General features: G+C 41.1%; 1 protein-coding gene across 1 annotated transcript in view; it reads right to left on the bottom strand.

Moving 5' to 3' along the window:
- TUBGCP6 (tubulin gamma complex component 6) overlaps positions 1 to 18548 on the bottom strand; it is a 44162-nt gene extending 25614 nt beyond the window's left edge. The window contains exons 1-10 of the mRNA XM_070755387.1: positions 18466 to 18548; positions 13695 to 14524; positions 11963 to 12126; positions 10942 to 11152; positions 6696 to 6869; positions 4278 to 4399; positions 2125 to 2200; positions 1634 to 1743; positions 1425 to 1516; positions 856 to 995 (exon numbers count right to left, since the gene is read on the bottom strand). Coding sequence (XP_070611488.1) covers positions 856 to 995; positions 1425 to 1516; positions 1634 to 1743; positions 2125 to 2200; positions 4278 to 4399; positions 6696 to 6869; positions 10942 to 11152; positions 11963 to 12126; positions 13695 to 14444 — 1839 coding nt within the window. The 5' untranslated portion in view covers positions 14445 to 14524; positions 18466 to 18548. The remainder of the gene's footprint in view (positions 1 to 855; positions 996 to 1424; positions 1517 to 1633; positions 1744 to 2124; positions 2201 to 4277; positions 4400 to 6695; positions 6870 to 10941; positions 11153 to 11962; positions 12127 to 13694; positions 14525 to 18465) is intronic.
- Between the last annotated feature and the right edge of the window lie 1210 nt (positions 18549 to 19758).

The following is a 19758-nucleotide window of genomic DNA, read 5'->3' on the forward strand; positions in this document are numbered from 1 at the left end:
GTTTCCTAAAGATATTAAAAGCACAACTGCAAGCAATTCCAGTGAGGAGCACAAGTAAAGCACAACAAAAGGTCAATATTGGTACACCCAAATAAGACAATATACAGTGGTACCTCTACTTACGAAATTAATTCGTTCCGTGACCAGGTTCTTAAGTAGAAAAGTTTGTAAGAAGAAGCAATTTTTCCCATAGCAATCAGTGTAAAAGCAAATAATGCATGCGATTAGGGAAACCACAGGGAGGGTGGAGGCCCTGTTTCCACCCAGGAGATTCCTAGAGAGGCCCCACAGAGGCTTCTTTTCCAACCCTGTTTCCTCCCAGGAGATTCCTAGAGAGGCCCCACAGAGGCTTCTCTCTGCCTTTTCCGGTTTCAGTTTTGGAGGCTCGGGTTTGTAAGTGGAAAATGGTTCATGAGAAGAGGCAAAAAAATCTTGAACACCTGGTTCTTATCTAGAAAAGTTCGTAAGTAGAGGCGTTTATAGGTAGACGTACCATTGTACAGAGCAAAGGTAGTGGGCACAGAATTGTAGAGAAAAACGTAAGGACAGAAAGATTTGAGGTTAATAAAGAATGCTAAAAATACAAAAATGGGTTGCAAATAACATTTAACAGACAAAACAAACTATGATTTTTTTAAAAAAAAGAATAGGTGATTTTAATTGTCAGCATGGAGATAGGGTTGCAAAAGCAGTTTTAGGTTGTATCAACAAATTATCATTTTAGTTTATTTTGCTTTGGTCAGATGTACTTTCTACCCTAGATCCATTTCTGGGCACTATTTCAACAGAGTCTGAAAATTTGGAAGAGATTCAGAAACAGCTAATCAAGATAATGAATTAACTTCTAATACTTACCCTGGGACAACACAGTTTCAGTAGGTTTATAGTTTTCCCACAAATATATACATCATTAGCAATATGTTTCAAAAATACAGGAACACAGTCTTCTGCTTCTTTAGAAATCAAAACATATCCATGGGTCCAGTAATGCTTGTCTAAGTATAAAGAAATACGACATATCAAAAAGAGTTCTGAAATATACCATTTTGGTACAGTTTTAAAGTAATAGATTGCAGTGAGAGTTCAAATGTTATCCATTTGTTCTTCACATTCCAGGCAACTAAGCATTTGTGCTGCAATATTTTTCACTCATTGGGTTCCATTTCTCTCTCAGTCCAACATATCTTTTAGAAATAGCTGTTGTGTTGGAGCAAAATGAGTGGAGGGAGCCTTATTTGTGTTGCCCTGAGTTCCTGAACAAAATGTGGGATTATTTTTAGATTATTTTTAATATTAGATTTGTTTACATTGTCTTTTTTATTGTTGTTAGTCTTTGGAGAGGGACCGCATACAAATCAAATCAAATCAACTCAACTCAACTCAAAAAATAAATAAATCTAACAAATATTTCAAAGAAAGCTTACCTCTAAAGCCTAGATAATCTTCATTCACCTGAATCATGAATTCACCATACGCATCTCTGAATAGACCACTATACACCCAGTCATGGATAAACCTAAAGCAGAAAAGATTGGATTTCCTTTTAAAAAAAGATATTTTAGAATGGCTGTTGTATGTAAGAAAACCTATTACATGATTATGCCAGATCACTGTGACAATGCAAGGATCCTACCTTGTGTACGGTTCGCAGCTTGTTTTCAGTAGGGACAGGAGAACTGGATAATGCTCACTGCTGCAATTATTAAGCGTCTCTTGGTAGAGATATGAAAGAAGTTTAACTCCCTGCAATACATACAAGCTAGTTTGTGTAAAAAGCATAAAACTCACATTTTTTCAGTTCAGACTCATTTGCCTGGCTTTATCCAAGAAATCAACTGGATAAAGCTACTGCTGACAGCTGCTTCTTTGCTCAAGTGAGCCTGTAGTAGTTTCATAGCTCTCAACAGGTGGGGAAATACATCATATTTTTTGCTCAGTTACATTATTACAAATAATGATGAGTACAAATATTACAAGTTGAATAGTGTAGAAATCTATCAAGCCACTTAAAATGCATGGCCTCAAAACATTTTGAGATCGACTATTTATTCCAACCAAGCCACACATAAAAATATACATTTTTTTTGCTGAGGCTTAGAAACAGAAACAAGCCCATGTACTCACAGTTGGAAAGGAAGCATTGGTGCCCCCACCTGCTCCCACAGCAGTCGTTCCTATGCCACAGAGTTCAGCCAAATACCTTTAAAAAAAGACAAAACAGTTTTACTTGCACAATCAGTTATAGTAGAATATTAAAACTGTCCAAGGGAGTGGACAGACATGATAATCTCTGAGCTACACTAATGTTTGGTTCAGAAGAGGATGATTAGAGCCTTGCATCCTTAATGGAGTTTTTACAGAGTTGTTGTGGCAAAACAATGACAAGAGATCTTGCCTTCTAGAGTCTAACCCAGGATGCTCTAACAATACATGTTAAGTGTAACTAAACTTTTAGGAAAAGATAAACATATTTTATTATAGGTCTTAGATTCAATCCAATTTAAATTAACATTTTAACTTAATTTATATAATTAAGTATTTTAATATGCATTTGAAAATATCACAATCAATTAAAACAGGAAATATCTAAGTCTGTTAATTATGTTACGTTGATCTAACTAATATACTGTATTACTGTATAACAAAATATATTTCAATTCTTTGAATAGTCTGTTAGTAATAATTAGGTGTGCCAGATTATCCTGCCTTACCTAGGTTTGAGTCTGAAAAGCTAAGCAGAGCCAGATTTCATTAACTCTTGGGTGGGAGATCACAAAGAATTCTGTGGTTCTAAGCTAGTCTGGGATTTTGAGAAAAAAAAAATCTCCGAACTACCAGCCAACCCATTTCTACTTAGTCCCATGAAAACAACATTGATGTATACAACCAATGTGACATTATTTTCATAAATAAATGTATGTGCACCACACTGAAGCAGCAGCTTTTTTATAAAGCTATATAGTGGTACCTGTACCTAAGAATGCCTCTACTTATGGACTTTTCTAGATAAGAACAGGGTGTTCAAGATTTTTTTTGCCTCTTCTCAAAAACCATTTTCCACTTACAAACCCGAGCCTCCGAAACTGTAACCGGAAAAGGCAGGGAAAAGCCTCTGTGGGGCCTCTCTAGGAATCTCCTGGGAGGAAACAGGGCCAGAAAAGGCAAGGAGAAGCCTCTGTGGGGCCTCTCTAGGAATCTCCTGGGAGGAAACAGGGCCGGAAAAGGCAGGGAGAAGCATCCGTGGCGCCTCTCTAGGAATCTCCTGGGAGGAAACAGGGCCTCCACCCTCCCTGTGGTTTCCCCAATCGCACATATTATTTGCTTTTACATTGATTCCTATGGGAAAAATTTCTTCTTACAAACTTTTCTACTTAAGAACCTGGTCACGGAACGAATTAAGTTCATAAGTAGAGGTACCACTATATTAGAAAAGAGGGGTCAGGACTATATTTTTTTTATTCCCTAATGCTCTTCTAGCCTTAAGAGCCTCTGTCATGCTCCCATTGGAACCCGGTTCAGAGGAGTTGGAACCAGGACCATCCAAGAGGGATGGCATGTCTCCGTTGGCATGTTTGGAGAGACCAGGCACTGATGACAATGCTGTCTCAGGCTCCTCAACCACTGGGGGAGGTAGCTGACCAACCAGGTGGGGTTCAGGCCACTGTGTTAAAATAAAGGCAGCACCTTTCACACCACTATCTTTGGGACACTATTGAAAAGTGTCCAATTTTCCATTGATGTCCTATTAGTGATGGGGAACCTATGGCATGGGTGCCACAGGTGACACGTGAAGCCATATCCGCTGGCATGCAAGATGTTGCCCTAGCTCAGTTCCAATGTGCATGTGTTGTGTTTGAGCCTCCCCGAATCTTCAGAGAGGGGCGGCATACAAATCTAATAAAGAAATAAATGCGTGTGCTGGCCAGTTGATTTTTGGCTTGTACAGAGGCTCTGCGAGGGCATTTTTGGCTTGCACAGAGCCTCCAGGGGGATGGGGGAGGGCGTTTTTAATCTCCCCTGGCTCCAGGGAAACCTTTGGAGCCTGCTGAGGGCGAAACATAAGCCTACTGGGCCTACCAGAAGTTGGGAAAGAAGCCATTTCCGGCCTCCAGAGGGCCTCCGGGGGAGCAGGGGAAGCTGTTTTCGCCCTCTCCGGGCAATGAATTATGGGTGTGAGCACTCGCACTTGCATGATAATGCACGCCCACGCTCTTTCGGCACCCGAAGAAAAAAAGGTTCGCCATCACTGTCCTATTACATTAATCCTACAAAGTTACCTTAGCTGTCGTCCTAGTTTTCGGAAGAGAAAGCTGATTGTTAAAAGAGTTAAAGTTGGGGGAGTGGACAAAACACACGCTCGGTAGTACTGTAAGTATTTCCTCAGTCCACTCGTGAATGCCTAACAAAAGCAAAAAGGAGGGTTTTTTAAATTAAAAATATTAAATACAACATATCTCATAGTTTATTAAACTGGAAAATGGAGATAGGATACATCATACACTACAGCTTAAGACACCAACCTTTTGAAACATAAAACCGTTGTTTAGTAGTGGCACACATTCTCTGCATGAATAAATCAATTTGTATATCACGTTAAGTTATGGCTTACTTATTCACAGTTGATAATTGAGACACAATTGAACTATGGCCAATTCTTACAGTATAAACTGTGAGGCTTCTCTATGGTGGCTCCGACCCTATGGAATCAACTACCTCCCAAGATTCACACTATCTCCTCCCTACCAGTCTTCCGGAAAGCCTGGCTTTTCTGGCAGGCCTAGAATTAGATTGTTGTGTGTGTATGGTTCTTTTTAAGATTTTATCGTTATTATATTACTGATTTTATTATGCAATTTTGACTGTATTTTAATGCTATTGTATTTATTCCACTTGTTAGCCGCACTGCAAACAAACAAAAAACTTGGTTTAATTTATATATACTTACAAACATATAAAGTGGACAATCAGAAAGATTTCTAGCTAACAGTCAACAATATATTATGTACACTACATATACCCTCAACACTGTCAGACTTTCTACTAAATCTGCTTCTATTCTACTAGTTTTTCTCATCATTCCTATCACCCATTTCCTCCCATGTTGACTGTATGACTGTAACTTGTTGCTTATATCCTAAGATTTTTATTAATATTGCTTCTTCATTGCTTATTTGACCCCTATGACAATCATTAAGTATTGTACCACATGATTCTTGACAAATGTATATTTTATTTTATGTACGCTGAGAGCATATGCACCAAGACAAATTCCTTGTGGGTCCAATCACACTTGGCCAATAAAAATTCTATTCTATTCTATTCTATTCTACTTTGTGGGATGTGGACAGCAGTATGCTGAATTCTAAGACAAACTCTAGCCTTGGAGACCCCTGAATGTATACAATAGCATAAGTAGTATGCAATGGAACGGGATTTTTGTATTCCTTGTGATATATCAACCAAGATATATCAAAATTGACTGATACTAGTCTTAGGTTACATTAATCTGAATGTTAGTTGCTGAATAAATCAAGAACAGTATATCATAGAAGGCATTTGGGAGAATAAATGGAATGTATAACAAATGGTACAATGCTGAGCAGGGATTAAGACAAAGACATGTGGATACTCCCTTGGCTATTTCGTGTCTTTATGTGTAGATATATAGTGTAAGGAATATTTGTTTCAGCTATTAGGTATATTGGGCTAAGACATGAATGTGCATGTGTTTTTGTGTGCAGGGACAATACTACATTGTTAATGAGGTTAATAAATTAATGAAGGCATGAGACATTGTTGTTAGTACCTCCTATCTAAAAATCACCTTAAATCTTACACTAAAGCTTGGAAAAGCCTTCCCTTAGCAAAGTACTCTGCTTGATTATCAAGCAGAAAAGTAAGAATTCAGAGGAACTCTCAAATAATGAACCTGTTTCTTCACGAAAGTGCAAACCCAAAGAAAGCCTTGCTAGCGATCTGACAGTTTCTGTAGACACAGAAGAACTATCCTCTGGGACACAACAGTAGCTTGCTTTGTCCCATCCATCATCTAATGATCTCGAGAGACTCTATAAAGAAATTTACATCATCCCCTACCTGGCGCAGAATTATATAAGTGAATGTCATCAGCAAATTAATTATACTTCACCCAGAATCAACAAAGGATGTGTCTCACTAGTACTGGAATAGAAAAGAAACATCCTGGAGAGACAAAGAGCTTGATTGGTCAAAACTACTTACTGGAATCACCTTCCCAGAATGGAGAAGACCTACAAAACAGTACGTTCTGTCTGTAACATCACAAGTGTCCAGAGAAATGTTATAATTGATGGTATTAGAACACTAATGAAAAATCTAATAGGATTAAGAGGGGTGCACGACAAAAATCCAGGTTCTGGTGCAAGTTATCTATAAGAGGGACTAACACACTTTCAATCTCATAACCAGGTTGAATCCCAAGTGAAATGCAATAGTTTGGTTTATGCATAAACAAGATTCTGCTTGCTCTCAGTATTTTATTCTCCCTGCTCTTTGTGAAGAGGAGTTTTGTACAACTGGGATTTAATTGAACAGCATAAGAGAAAGGCAATTTTTTTCTTCCAAAACAGAGGACATACCAGATTTTACTAACAGATATTAGGTAAAGAGAAGACTATGTTCAACCAAATTAATAATAAAAATTGCAAGTGCATTACCTGAAATACAAGCCCCTTTTTATATGATGAGTCCAGGACTGGTTGAACAGAGAAACGGCTCAGTCGTGTGTAATAAGTTCCATATTCAGCTACTTCTGATAGTAGACGGTTCATACTTTCAGGTGAAGTTCCAGATACATAAATGCCTTGTTTAACTACAAATATCTGCACTGCCTATAAAGTTGGGAAAACAATAACAGGAAATTAGTGAAATGCACAGCCTGGAATATATTTTCTAAACAAATACATGTCCTCATTAATCCAATTGGGAAATACTTAAATGTACCATTTTTATATTAACTCCTGAAATAAAACTCTACTGAATACTGTAACAGTTTTAATCTTAAATATTACCTCGATGCTAAATATCTCCGAGACCGCCTCCTGCCGCACGAATCCCAGCGACCGATTAAGTCCCACAGAGTGGGCCTTCTCCGGGTCCCGTCAACTAAACAATGTCGGTTGGCGGGCCCCAGGGGAAGAGCCTTCTCTGTGGCGGCACCGGCTCTCTGGAACCAACTCCCCCCAGAGATTAGAATTGCCCCTACTCTTCCTGCCTTCCGTAAACTCCTTAAAACCCACCTTTGCCGTCAGGCATGGGGGAATTGAAACACCTCCCCCGGGCATGTTTAATTTATACATGGTTTGCTTGTGTGTGTGTGTGTCTGTTAGTATATGGGGTTCTTTTAAATCTTTAAATATTTTAAAGTTATTTGGATTATTTATGATTTGTTCTAGCTTGTTGTGAGCCGCCCCGAGTCTTCAGAGAGGGGCGGCATACAAATCTAAATAATAAATAAATAAATAAAAATAAATAAATACTAATTTGATATTGTAAGATATTCTAATAAAATTAAATACAACATTTTAAGTAATTTCAATCTGGTTTTTTATTCAATAGGAAGCTTTAACTATCCAGGGCAGGGAGCTGCAACCTCTTTCGAACTGGGGGGCGGAAGTGAATGCACAGTGCACAAAGCTGCATTTGTGAAAGCGGTGTGATCGCACATGAAACTATCCCCCTACCCCCTCACTTCCTTGCCTCTGCCAGTCTGTCGATCCTGAAAGGTTGGAGACCACTGGTTAAAAAGACCACTAGAACATTTCTTTTCTATACATTTCCTATGGAATGTCTTTATAGTAAATAAATTATAGCCTGAACTTGATTATATAGGACAGGGGTCCCCAACTCCTGAGCCATGGGATGGTTCTGGTCCTTGGCCTGTTAGAAACTGGGCCACACAGCTGGAGGCAAGTGAGCAAAGTTTCACCTGTATTTTCAGCTGCTCCCCAGTGCTAGACCTCAGATCATCAGGCATTAGAGTCTCATAGGAGCGGGAACCCGATTGCAAGCTGCACATGCAAGGGATTCTGTTGTGGTTAGCTCTGGCCCAGCTCCTGTCCCAAGGAATGTGCAGGTGGATGTGGGGGAAACATCCACGTGCCGTAGGCCTGTTTTGCTCCCGATGGAATCTGCCGACGAAACCTCCTCTAACCAAGGAAGCGTGAGTGACAGGGAAGAGGGGAGTTTGGCAGACAGCCCAGGAGGAGATCAATCATCTGTATCACCCCTGCATTTTGAACAAGAATTAATGACACATTCACGCATGCGTAGAGTGATGCATAGGAGACAACAACTGAAGGATTATTACAAGAGAAAATGAGGCCACCTGTGGTTGGGTGGGGCTGCTGTAATTAGTGCTACAGATAAAAGTGCAGCTTGGTGTTTTAGCCTTATGGCAGTTTATCTGATTCATTGTTTCATCAAGATCGTGGTTTTTGTGCTGTTCAAGATTGTGTGTGGACTCTCTGGACTTTAGAATTGGACTCAATTTCCCAGTTACTGGGTGAGAAATTGGATTGCATTTAACCTGTGCCTTGTGTGTACCAGAAAATCCCTTTGCCTTTTAAAAAGGGAGCTGTTTCTGTTTTTCTGTTTATAAAAACTTTTGGGTTTTTCTTTTATCGTGTGGTGTGTGTCTTCCTGGACTAATTACCCTGTAATTACGGGCGGTTGAAACACGCCGGCAGAACAGGATTCTAGGTTGCACACTTGTCTTCTCCCCGATCCATGAAAAAATTATCTTACACAAAACTGATCTAGTGTTTTATTATTATTTATTTATTATTATTATTATTTATTAGATTTGTATGCAACCTCTCTCCGAAGACTCAGGGTGGCTCACAACAACAGAAACAGTACAAATCCAAAATTAAAACAATTTAAAACCCATTAATATAAAATATAAAAACAATCATACGCCTCATACAAACCATACATAAAGCGGAAACGGCCCAGGGGAATCAATTTCCCCATGCCTGACGACAGAGGTGACTTTTAAGGAAGGCAAGGAGGGTGGGGGCAGTCCTAATCTCCAGGGGGGAGTTGATTCCAGAGGGTCGGGGCCACCACAGAGAAGGCTCTTCCCCTGGGTCCCACCAGACGACATTGTTTCGTTGACAGGACCCGGAGAAGGCCAACTCTGTGGGACCTAACCGGTCGCTGGGATTCGTGCGGCAGAAGGCAGTCCCGGAGATATGGGTTAGGTTTAGGTTTATTGGATTTATATGCCGCCCCTCTCCGCAAACTCGGGGCGGCTCACAACAATAATAAAAAACAGTACAGTACACAATACCAAATCCAATGCCCACCCATCCAGTTCCAATTGAAATTAATAATCTCATAAAAAGCAGTATATATAAAAAACAGGCACACAGTCAATCAATCAACAAAACAACATGGGCAAGGGGGAGGTGTTTTAGTTCCCCCATGCCTGACGGCAAAGGTGGGTCTTAAGGAGTTTACGAAAGGCAGGGAGGGTGGGGGCAATCCTAATCTCAGGGGGGAGCTGGTTCCAGAGGGTCGGGGCCCCCACAGAGAAGGCTCTTCCCCTGGGTCCCGCCAGACGACATTGTTTAGTCGACGGGACCCGGAGAAGGCCAACTCTGTGGGACCTAACCGGTCGCTGGGATTCGTGCGGCAGGAGGCGGTCCCGAAGATATTCTGGTCCGGTGCCATGAAGGGCTTTATAGGTCATAACCAACACTTTGAATTGTGACCGGAAACTGATCGGCAGCCAATGCAGACTGCGGAGTGTTGGAGTGATATGGGCATACTTGGAGAAGCCCATAATTGCTCTCGCAGCTGCATTCTGCACGATCTGAAGTTTCCGAACACTTTTCAGAGGTAGCCCCATGTAGAGAGCGTTACAGTAGTCGAGCCTCGAGGTGATGATTGTCAATAATTAATATAATTAATATAATATATATAATTGATAATTAATAAATTTTAATGTTATTTTACTGAATAAATGGGTCATGCCTTAAAGTTAAATCAAAAGTATGGCCATTAATATTTTACAATATTTTTTTAAACCATCCAAAAAGAATCTGGATAGTTTATTAAGCTATTTGTAATAGTTAAAAAGTAGAGCAATTGAAAACATTACTAAGTAGCAACAAATAAACTTAATAATGCGGGCATTTATTTATTTATTGGATTTGTATGCACAGTATAAGACGGGGTACTTACATAATTCAATTGCTTTACTTAGTGAGGGTTTTTAAAATAATGTCTTAATTTAATTTATTCTACTCCTATGCTGCCAATCCCGTAGGACTCGGGGCAGGACTTACAATAATAAGTTCTAGGAGTATGCAAAATGTAGGAGCAGTCCAATATCCATTTCCATTTATGGAAGCATCTTGCTTGAGAAGACCCATTCTATACCTCCTCACCAGAAATAATCAACATTTATTTCAAGATAGAGGACTCTTTTGAGTCACCTTAGATACATTTTTTAGGGCGGGAGGGGAGGAAGGACAGTTATTGCAAAAGAGAGGGGGGAAATAAGGTGAAACAGTCTCTGCTCACAATATAGTGCTGTTCCTAAATTAGTGGCATAATCTTTTTGGCTTTGCAGACGGGGTGTTGGGAGGAGACGGGATGGTTCCACACAAGCAGTAGGCAAGACCACACACACTCTTGCCTGCTGCTTGCACAAATGGGAATGAGCGCCCGTTCACTCACCTGCTTCCACGGCCCAGTTCAAAATGGCTCACAGCCTGGTAATGGGCTGTGGCCCAGGGGTTGGGGACCCTTGCATTAAACAATACCCTTGATAGATTTTGCAAAATTGAGAAATGTATACTTTTCTTAGACTACTTTGTCCAGCATGATAGAATGCAAAAATGCATATGTAGATTTTTCTATTAAAAATAAAACTATTATATAGAAATGTTATACCTGATTAAATGAGAAAGAAGTGGATACAACTCCGATAAGAACATTCAACACATCTTTAACAATTTCTGGCTCTCTTACTAATACACGCTGTGGAAACTGAAATTTAGTACTGCTGAAAAGTTGAAGTTCTTGTTCTCGAAGTCTGCAAAATTTGTCAAAGGCTTCTCTACCAGCTTCTGAAAGATATGGCTCCTCTTTTTTCCCAGGAGGACTGTCAGAAAAAAACATCCACAAAAATGTTAAAACTAGAAGTCTGAATTACTTTTGAAACTGAGACCCAATTTTCAAGAAAACTATTATTGACAAAACGATATACAGTATAACATATACGATTTTCCTTTGCTGTTTGACCTTCAGTACTGTATAGCTAAGCTATGAATCATGCAACCATGTTATAAAGAGATGTAGATTACAAATTCTTTCCAATTTGGTGGCATCTAATCTTTATGGCCCTCAATTCCTTTTGAGTAAAGACCTTATTAAATATTATTTAATACCTGTTGCATTAAATATAGTCTAACAAAAAAGAACAATGTAATTGTAATTTCTTTGGCAAATTACGGTACTCTTATTTTATTTGTACATCAATCAACCTCTGCTTTTTTTGGGTGGGGAAGGTTGAAAGTCAACTCATTTATATAAAATAACTTTTAAAGGATTTGGATTATTAATTATTACAATTATCTTCACAACTGCACTAGTAATTATAATATCAAAAAATTGGTGGTTATTTTAATAATTTTCTATGTTTTTTTAAAAAAAGTTTGGAAAATGCCAGATAAAAGACATTATATTCTGAATCCTGTTATTATGCATTCCTTTTCATCAACTATTATGTATCATTCAAAGACATGCAAATGTGAATGTTATTAATCAGTTTTCCTTTATTACTAGTCTCCACACTATTAGGTGTGCAACTCCACACATTTCCTGTCTCTTTTCCCTGTCAAAAATGTAAAGAGGAAGGAAACATAATTGAACAATTATTATACTTTTTCAAAATATAAAGCAAAATATTTACAATCCAATTCTTTCCCAGCACCGTCGTTTACTGGGTCCAAAAGTAAGTGCTGCCTCCCAGAGATCAAGATCTGGTGTTACACTAGGTTCTGATTGAGAGTCTGGAGTGAGATTGGATGCTGACTGGAATCCTTCATCTTCAGAAGGATCAATACTTTGGGGAACCTGCAAATATAAACATACTCCTTTATTGTTCCTACATTATTGCTTTTAACAATTGTGCTTTGGGATTGTTCTAATAAAAATAAGAGATTATAACAAATTGTTTAAATTAAAATTAATACTCAGATTTGGTGTATTCCAACTTTCAATAAAAATATCTCATGTGAGACCATATTGCTATGCCATAACATTCAAACAGGAATAAATAATATCAATAAATGAAAGCAATAAAAAATTAACCATGGCAGTTAGAAATGAAACCGAGTCTTCATTTAACAATTGTTGGGATCCCTTCTACATGTGGTTAAAAAAAAGAGAATAATCTGCTTAAACAATGGAATGATCTGGATATATTAGATCAGATACAAATCTGGTATAAAACCTTTCCTTTTTTCTCCAATAGCTGTAAGAGATATTAGATATATAAATATGAAATTTAACTTCTAGTTCCAAAATCTCTATACCGTGATTTACTCAACGCTTGCTTCTACCTATCTATACTACAAATCTTGATCTAAGGTAATGAGCTAATAAATTTAAAAACTAGTTCATATTCTTAACACAGCTCCACTGTACACTCGCCCACCCTTTTCTTTCTTTCTTTTTCTCTCCTCTCTTTCTTTTCCCTTCTTCTTCTCTCTACTCTCTCTCTATCCTTTCTTTATAAGTCTATATGTTTATTGATTGTTATATTTTTATATTCAGACATATTGTAATGTATTTGGTTTCAATTGTCAACTGTTATTATTGTCTTTTCTGTTTTGTATACTTGTAAATAAAAACTTTTTAAAACTTTTTTAAAAAAATTTTAGAACCCCAAGTTACTGTGAAATATTGATGTGTCAGAAACATATTATTGGTCAATAAACATTTTGCAATGCTGAGACAGGGGCAAAGCATACTGATCTTCTTGAGTATATTTATGTGAATCACATTACGGCATCAGATTAGGGGAATGCATGAAAGTTAAAATTTACATTTTTGTCTTTTGTTTATCCTTCCAATGAGATAATAATTGTGAAATTGTAGAGGTAGAATGAATGGAGACAGTGGTGCTTCTGTCCAGGGTGTCCAGGGGGAAAGCATTTTGAAATTCCCTGATATTTGCCAGACATTTCCCTGTAACTTGCGATCTAGTTAAGGCACGGTCGTAGATGACATCATACCAAACGGCTACGCCGTGGAGAAATATTGGTAGCTGAGGAAGCAAGTCATTGCCACAGTTACGCTCGTTTTTGCTTGACTCTGCCAGGCAGCATTGTTGATTTTTTTACATGATTTCCCCAACTTTTAAACATTTTAATAATTTGTTTCCCCCACGATTTATTCTGGTTTTTTAACAAATTCCCTGATATTTCCCTGATTTCCGTTTTCCAGGTTTGCTGGACGCCCTGCTATATTCTATGGAGGAAGTATAAATATCCACGAGTTCATTAAGATCAATATTGGCATAGATCAGGTCTTCAAACTTGGCAACTTTAAGACTTATGGACTTCAACTCAACATCCCATGTCTTAAAAGTTGCCAAGTTTGGGGATCCCTGGCATAGACAAAAGAAAACAATCTTATACCTTGATTGCAAGTCCAGACATATCTGCATTGTCAGGCACAGGTGGCAAATCCAACTTGATGTCCATATCATAGGTACGACTGTGAATGAGCGCACCGAAGAGCGACACCCGAGTTTCTCTCTCGTACCTGTCCCCCATTGAGCAATGCTGTGAAAACAGTTCCACCGTAGGAAGACCTGTGCCAGGTGCTGCCTCCATAATTTGCAACGTCTTTTGAATTGTATCATTACATTGAAGTTCTTCATTTGCAATAAAAGCCTGCGCATCTGCTTCAAATACGCTAACATCATAATAATCATACCCTTGATATTTTGTGTTTCTTCCTACATTTTTGTTATTCACGAAATAATCCTTTTTTAGGGGTGAGCAATGAGGCGGCCCACTTCCTGCAAGCTGTACCAGAAAATCCAAAATAGAAGTAATTTCAGTAAACGGTAAGCAAGTAGAGGTTTCTAATTCCTCTACAAGTTGCTCCAGCCGGTCTGCTTCTAAACCCAGTCCGGCAACTCTCAAATTGAAAGACAGCATTAATATTTTGTTTTTCACAGGGAGTCTAGAAAAATTTGATTGAGGAACTTTGTGGGTTTCATCCAGAAAAAGATTAGCAAACAAAGTATTATATGCAATCTTTTTGAGACTTTTCCTTGAAATTTTTTTGCTGCTCTTTCTTTTGTTCAAATGGATCTTTGTTGACACAGATACTATGTGAGCCTCACACAAGTCACCAAATAGATTTGTAATACTCTCCATGGCCCCATCAGTTATAGATATCCACAATTAACTTGGAATGACTCCAGTACTAATAGTCAAATAAGCATTGGTTTGTGTTCCTAAAAAAATGAAAGAAAGAAAAATTATTAACATAATTAATGCTGTCTCTATTGATTTTCTCTGCATTATAAAATAACCAAGACTTTGGCAATGTCTCATTACTAGACAGCAAGTAACACTGTAGGTTTTGGTCAAAGCAATAATCTATTTTAAATATTTTAGTTTAGTTTAATTTAATACACATATCTTTAATAAAAACTAGCTACTCTCTTTTCAGAAGACCCTAGCCACATTTTGGTAACTACATGTGCACAGTTTGAGGTCAGTTTTTGAGTCCTGCTGGCAGCCTGGACTAGTCTTATTTTAATTAGGCTATGACACTATTTTCTGTAATTTCTTTCAAGCTTTACTTTATAGTTCGTGGCAAAACATTAACTATAAAAACAATGCAAGAGAAAAAGGGGTGAGTATGATACAAAAGAATCCAACATTAACTAAATGTATGCATGGGCATCCTTCAGTCTTGGAAGACCATGGTAAGCACACACACATATAGTGGTACCTCTACTTAGGAACTAAATTTGTTCCGTGACCAGGTTCTTAAGTAGAAAAGTTTGTAAGAAGAAGCAATTTTTCCCATAGGAATCAATATAAAAGCAAATAATGTGTGTGATTGGGGAAACCACAGAGAAGATGGAGGCTCTGTTTCCTCCCAGGAGATTCCTAGAGGCCCCATGGAGGCTTCTCCTTGCCTTTTCCGGTTACAGTTTCGGAGGCTCTGATTTATAACTGGAAAATGGTTCTTGAGAAGAGGCAAAAAAATATTGAACACCCGGTTCTTATCTAGAAAAGTTCATAAATAGAGCCGTTCTTAGGTAGAGGTACCACTGTACTTTATATAGAACCAACTGTCGGGCTTACAGGCCAAACTACCTAGGGCAGATGGGGTGTCAACTCATATTTATTTATTTGTTTTGTCAAGTATGTATTGGCGTATACAAAGATATAACAATGTTTATATACATGATACTAGTAAGAGAGAAACATTAGGACAGGGAACGGAAGGCACGCTGGTGCACTTATGCACACAACTTACAGCAAAAAGAAATGAAATATACATAACGGTGATGAAGAACCAAGTTGGAAAGAACAGCTACCCAGGCTACATATTCAGTTGGAAAAGCAAAGAAATAATTAACCATGCAAACTGAAGAAATCCACAAGTCTTAAAGTTGCCAAGGTTTGAGACCTTGTTCTAAACAACGAAAATATTAAGGAGATTGTGAGCGCTGATGAGCCCACATTTGGAATACTGTGTTCAGTTCTGGAGACCTCACCTACAAAAAGATATTGATAAAATTGAACAGGTCTAGAGACAGGCTACAAAAATGGTTGGAAGGTCTTAAGCAGAGGTCCCCAACCGCCGGTCCGCGGACCAGGACCGGGCCGTTGGGGCTTTTCAGCCGGTCCGCGGCGCCAGGGCCCCCTCAGCCTTTCCACACCACCAGCGGCGCTCCCCCCGCCAGCCAGCCAAGCCCCGCGCCCGCCGGAACCGGCTCCTCGCTCTCCCCCCGCCGCCCGCCGCGTTTGCAGGAGGTGGGGAGGGTTGGGCGGCCCGCCAAGGCCAGGAGGGACGCCGCTGCCCCCCCCCTTCCCTCTCTCCGCCCGCCGCTGCGCCTCCTTGACGCCGAGAGGAAATGCCGGCAAAGGCTTTCCTCAGCGGAGGCCGGCGAAGGTGATATTGAATGTCGGGGGAGAATGGGCGGTTGCACGAGCTCCCTATCTCCCTGCTAGCCCACTCGGAATATTCAAAATAAGAAAAACCTTTGCCGGCGAAGGCTTTTCTTATTTTGAATATTCCGAGTGGGCTAGCAGGGGGATAGGGAGCGCGTGCAACCACCCGTTCTCCCCCGACATTCAATATCACCTTCGCCGGCCCCGCCTCTCCTGCAAACCCCCTTGCTGAGAGCCCGGGGCGAAAGTGCTCTCGCAAAGGTGAGGCGGGCAGGGCGTGCGCGCGTCATCGCTGAGAAGAACGGAGAGAGAACGAGAGTGAGTGAGAGCAACAGACAGCAAGATAGAGATAAAGTGAGAAAGAGAGAGTGAGAAAGGGGGGGAGAGAAAGAGATAGCAAGAGAGAGAACAAGAGAGAGAAAGAGCGTGAGAAAGAAAACAAGAAAGAGTGAGAGAGAGAGAAAGCAAAAGAGACAGAAATAAAACAAGAGAGAGAAAGTGAGAAGAAGAGAGAGAAAGAGGGGGAGAGAGAGAGAAAGAGAGAGGGGGGAGAGAGAGAAAGAGAGGGAGAGGGAGAAAGAGAGAGGGAGAGGGGGGAGAGATAGCAAGAGAGGGAGAGAGGGAAAGGGGGAGAGAGGGGGGAGAGAAAGAGAGAGGGAGAGAGAGAGGAGATAAAGGAAGAGGAGAGAAAGGAAGAGAAAGAAAGAAAGAGGGATAGAAAGAGAGAGAGAGTGAGAGATGCTCAGTGAGCCTTTCTTTGAAGTTGCCTTTCTTTCTTTCTTTCTTTCTTTCTCTTTCTTGCTTTCTTTCTTGCTCTTTTTCTTTCTCTCTTTTACCTTCCCTTCCTCTATTTCTTCTTTTCTTTCTCCTTCCTACCTTCTTCCCTTACTCTCCCCTTTCATAAGTTTCCTTGCTTCCTTCCTCTGTTCCTGTCCCTTCCCCCTTTCTTTCTTTCTTTCTTTCTTTCTTTCCTTCCTTTCCTCCCTCCATTTCTTGCTTTCCTTTTCCTTCCTCCCTTCTTTCCTCCCTCATTCCCTTCTTTCACTCCTTCCTCTCTTACTCTCCCCTTTCACACCTTTCCTTGCTTCCTTTGCACCCTTCTTTTGTTCCTGTCCCTTCCCTCTTTCCTTCCTTCCTTCCCACCCTCCGTCCATTCATTCACCCATTCCTCTCTTGATCGCCCCTTTTACGGCGCCGCTGACAGCTAGCTCCCCCCCCCCCCACCGGGCCATGGAAAACTGGTCTAGCTTAAAGCCGGTCCCTGGTGCAAAAAAGGTTGGGGACCTCTGGTCTTAAGCATAAAACTTATCAGGAAAGACTTAATGAACTCAATCTATATAGTCTGGAGGACAGAAGGGAAAGGGGGGACGTGATCGAAACATTTAAATATGTTAAAGGGTGAAATAAGGTTCAGGAGAGAAGTGTTTTTAATAGGAAAGTGAACACAAGAATTAGGGGGCACAATCTGAGGTTAGTTGGGGAAAAGATCAGAAGCAACCTGAGAAAATATTATTTTACTGAAAGAGTAGTAGATGCTTGGAACAAACTTCCAGCAGACGTGGTTGGTAAATCCACAGTAAATGAATTTAGACATTGCCAGGATAAACATATACAGTATTCCTCCTAAGAAAAAATGGTATAAGGGCAGACAAGATGGACCATGAGGTCTTTTTCTACCGTCAATCTTCTATGTTTCTATGAAAATCAAAGAAATAATGGACCATGCAAATAGAAGTCTACAAGTCTTACAGTTGCCAAGGTTAGAGACCTCTGTCGTAAACAACGAAAAGAGAAATTGTAAATACTGTTAAGAATGGTCAGAAATGGAAAGGATCCACCTGACCTTCGGAAGGAGGACGTTATTTTATTATTTATAATTATTTTCCACTGATCAAACGGCTGCCTCGCAGATTATCTTCCCCCTCTGCAGAGAAGGGACTCCGGTGGCGCCGCGACGGATAGGATTCCCTAGGCAAGTATAGCAATCTACAGCAATGCACGCCCCAATGCCGGCTGGGGGTGATGGGTATTGTCGTTCTGCATCTCAGGAGCCGCCAATTGGGAAAACTGGGGACAAACGTAAAACGCGGAGGGTTCTATGGCGACTCCGCCCTGGACGAGCCTGGAGTAGCCGAGTCGAGAAGGCGCCACTCCCTCCCCCCCTCAAATAAAGAAAGGAATAATGATAAAAAGGTGTCGTCCCCCCCATCCCGGTCAGGGAGAGTTTCCGCCTCCAGCGCTTAAATTCGAAAAAAAGCCAACCTACCGGCGAGGTACGAAAGAAACAGCAGGATAGAGGCGGAGCTACCGCAGGAGGAAGGAGTCGGGCAGGCGCAGAAGGACAGAAGCGGAAGCACGTAATAGGCGGGCTGGCCGGGAGCAATGATCTCACTCTTGACAGCCAGGGAGGACTCCGGCTCTCACGAGGCGGAGCGTGAAAGAAGAGGCGATTGGCTGGCTGGGAGGCGGCGCGCGGAGCTGATCGGTTTGTGGTGCAAAGGCGCACGCGTGCCTGAAGTAACAATTCTCGCGGTCCGTATGGGACGCTAACCTGTACAACAAGAGGTCTCCCAACTGCAGAAAAGCTGTCTTGAGGAATTCTGGGAGTTGAAGTCCACAAGGGAGACATGATAGCACAGTGGGAGGCAAAGTTGGCTGTTCTATGACGTGTGGACTTCAACAATTCAATTCAACAATTCAACAACTCCTTACGAAACTAGACTTACAATCCTGGGTCTTGAAAGCTTAGAACTATGGCCACAAGATCATATGCTGCAATGTCCTGCCTATCAAAGACTACTTCAGCTTCAACCACAACAACACAAGAGCACACAACAGATTCAAGCTTAATATTAACCACTCCAAACTTGACTAAAAAATATGACTTTAGTAATCGAGTTGTTGAAGCATGGAACTCATTACTGGACTCCGAAGTATCATCCCCTAACCCCCAACATTTTACCCTTAGACTATCCACGGTTGACCTCTCCAGATTCCTAAGAGGTCAGTAAGGGGCGTACATAAGCGCACTAGAGTGCCTTCTGTCCCCTGTCCTACAGTCTCTCCTATATCTCGTATTTCTTCTCTACTACCGTGTTTCCCCGATAGTAAGGCAGTGTCTTACTATCTTTTTACCCCCCAAAGCCCCACTGTGTCTTACTTTGGGGGTATGTCTTACATTGTCCCGGGCACCGGGGCCGGCTCGTCTTTGGGCGCGGGGAGCTGCCAGAAAGGAGGCGGGCGCCGACCTCGACGTTCGGCGGGTTGCGGGGAGCATCCCCTCGCCGCTCCCGGCAATGTTTCTCGGCAGGGGAGGCCAACTCCGCGGCGACATGGACGCTCGGCTGGCTGGCTAAAGGCAGGGCAAGGGGTGGATGGGCAGTCAAAAAGGGTGAGCGGCCGCCGCTGTGCCCTCCTTCGCCCACCTCCTTTCCGGCAGTTCCCTGCGCGCCCCTCGCCTTCGCTCACCGCGGCGCCACCGCCTCTTCCCCTGCCGAGGCTCAGCTGCAAGCGGCTCCGAGGCAAGCGGAAAGGAGGCGGGCGAAGGAGGGCGCAGCTC

Source organism: Erythrolamprus reginae, chromosome 6 (genome assembly GCF_031021105.1).
Source record: "Erythrolamprus reginae isolate rEryReg1 chromosome 6, rEryReg1.hap1, whole genome shotgun sequence".
Classification (NCBI taxonomy): Eukaryota; Metazoa; Chordata; class Lepidosauria; order Squamata; family Dipsadidae; genus Erythrolamprus; species Erythrolamprus reginae.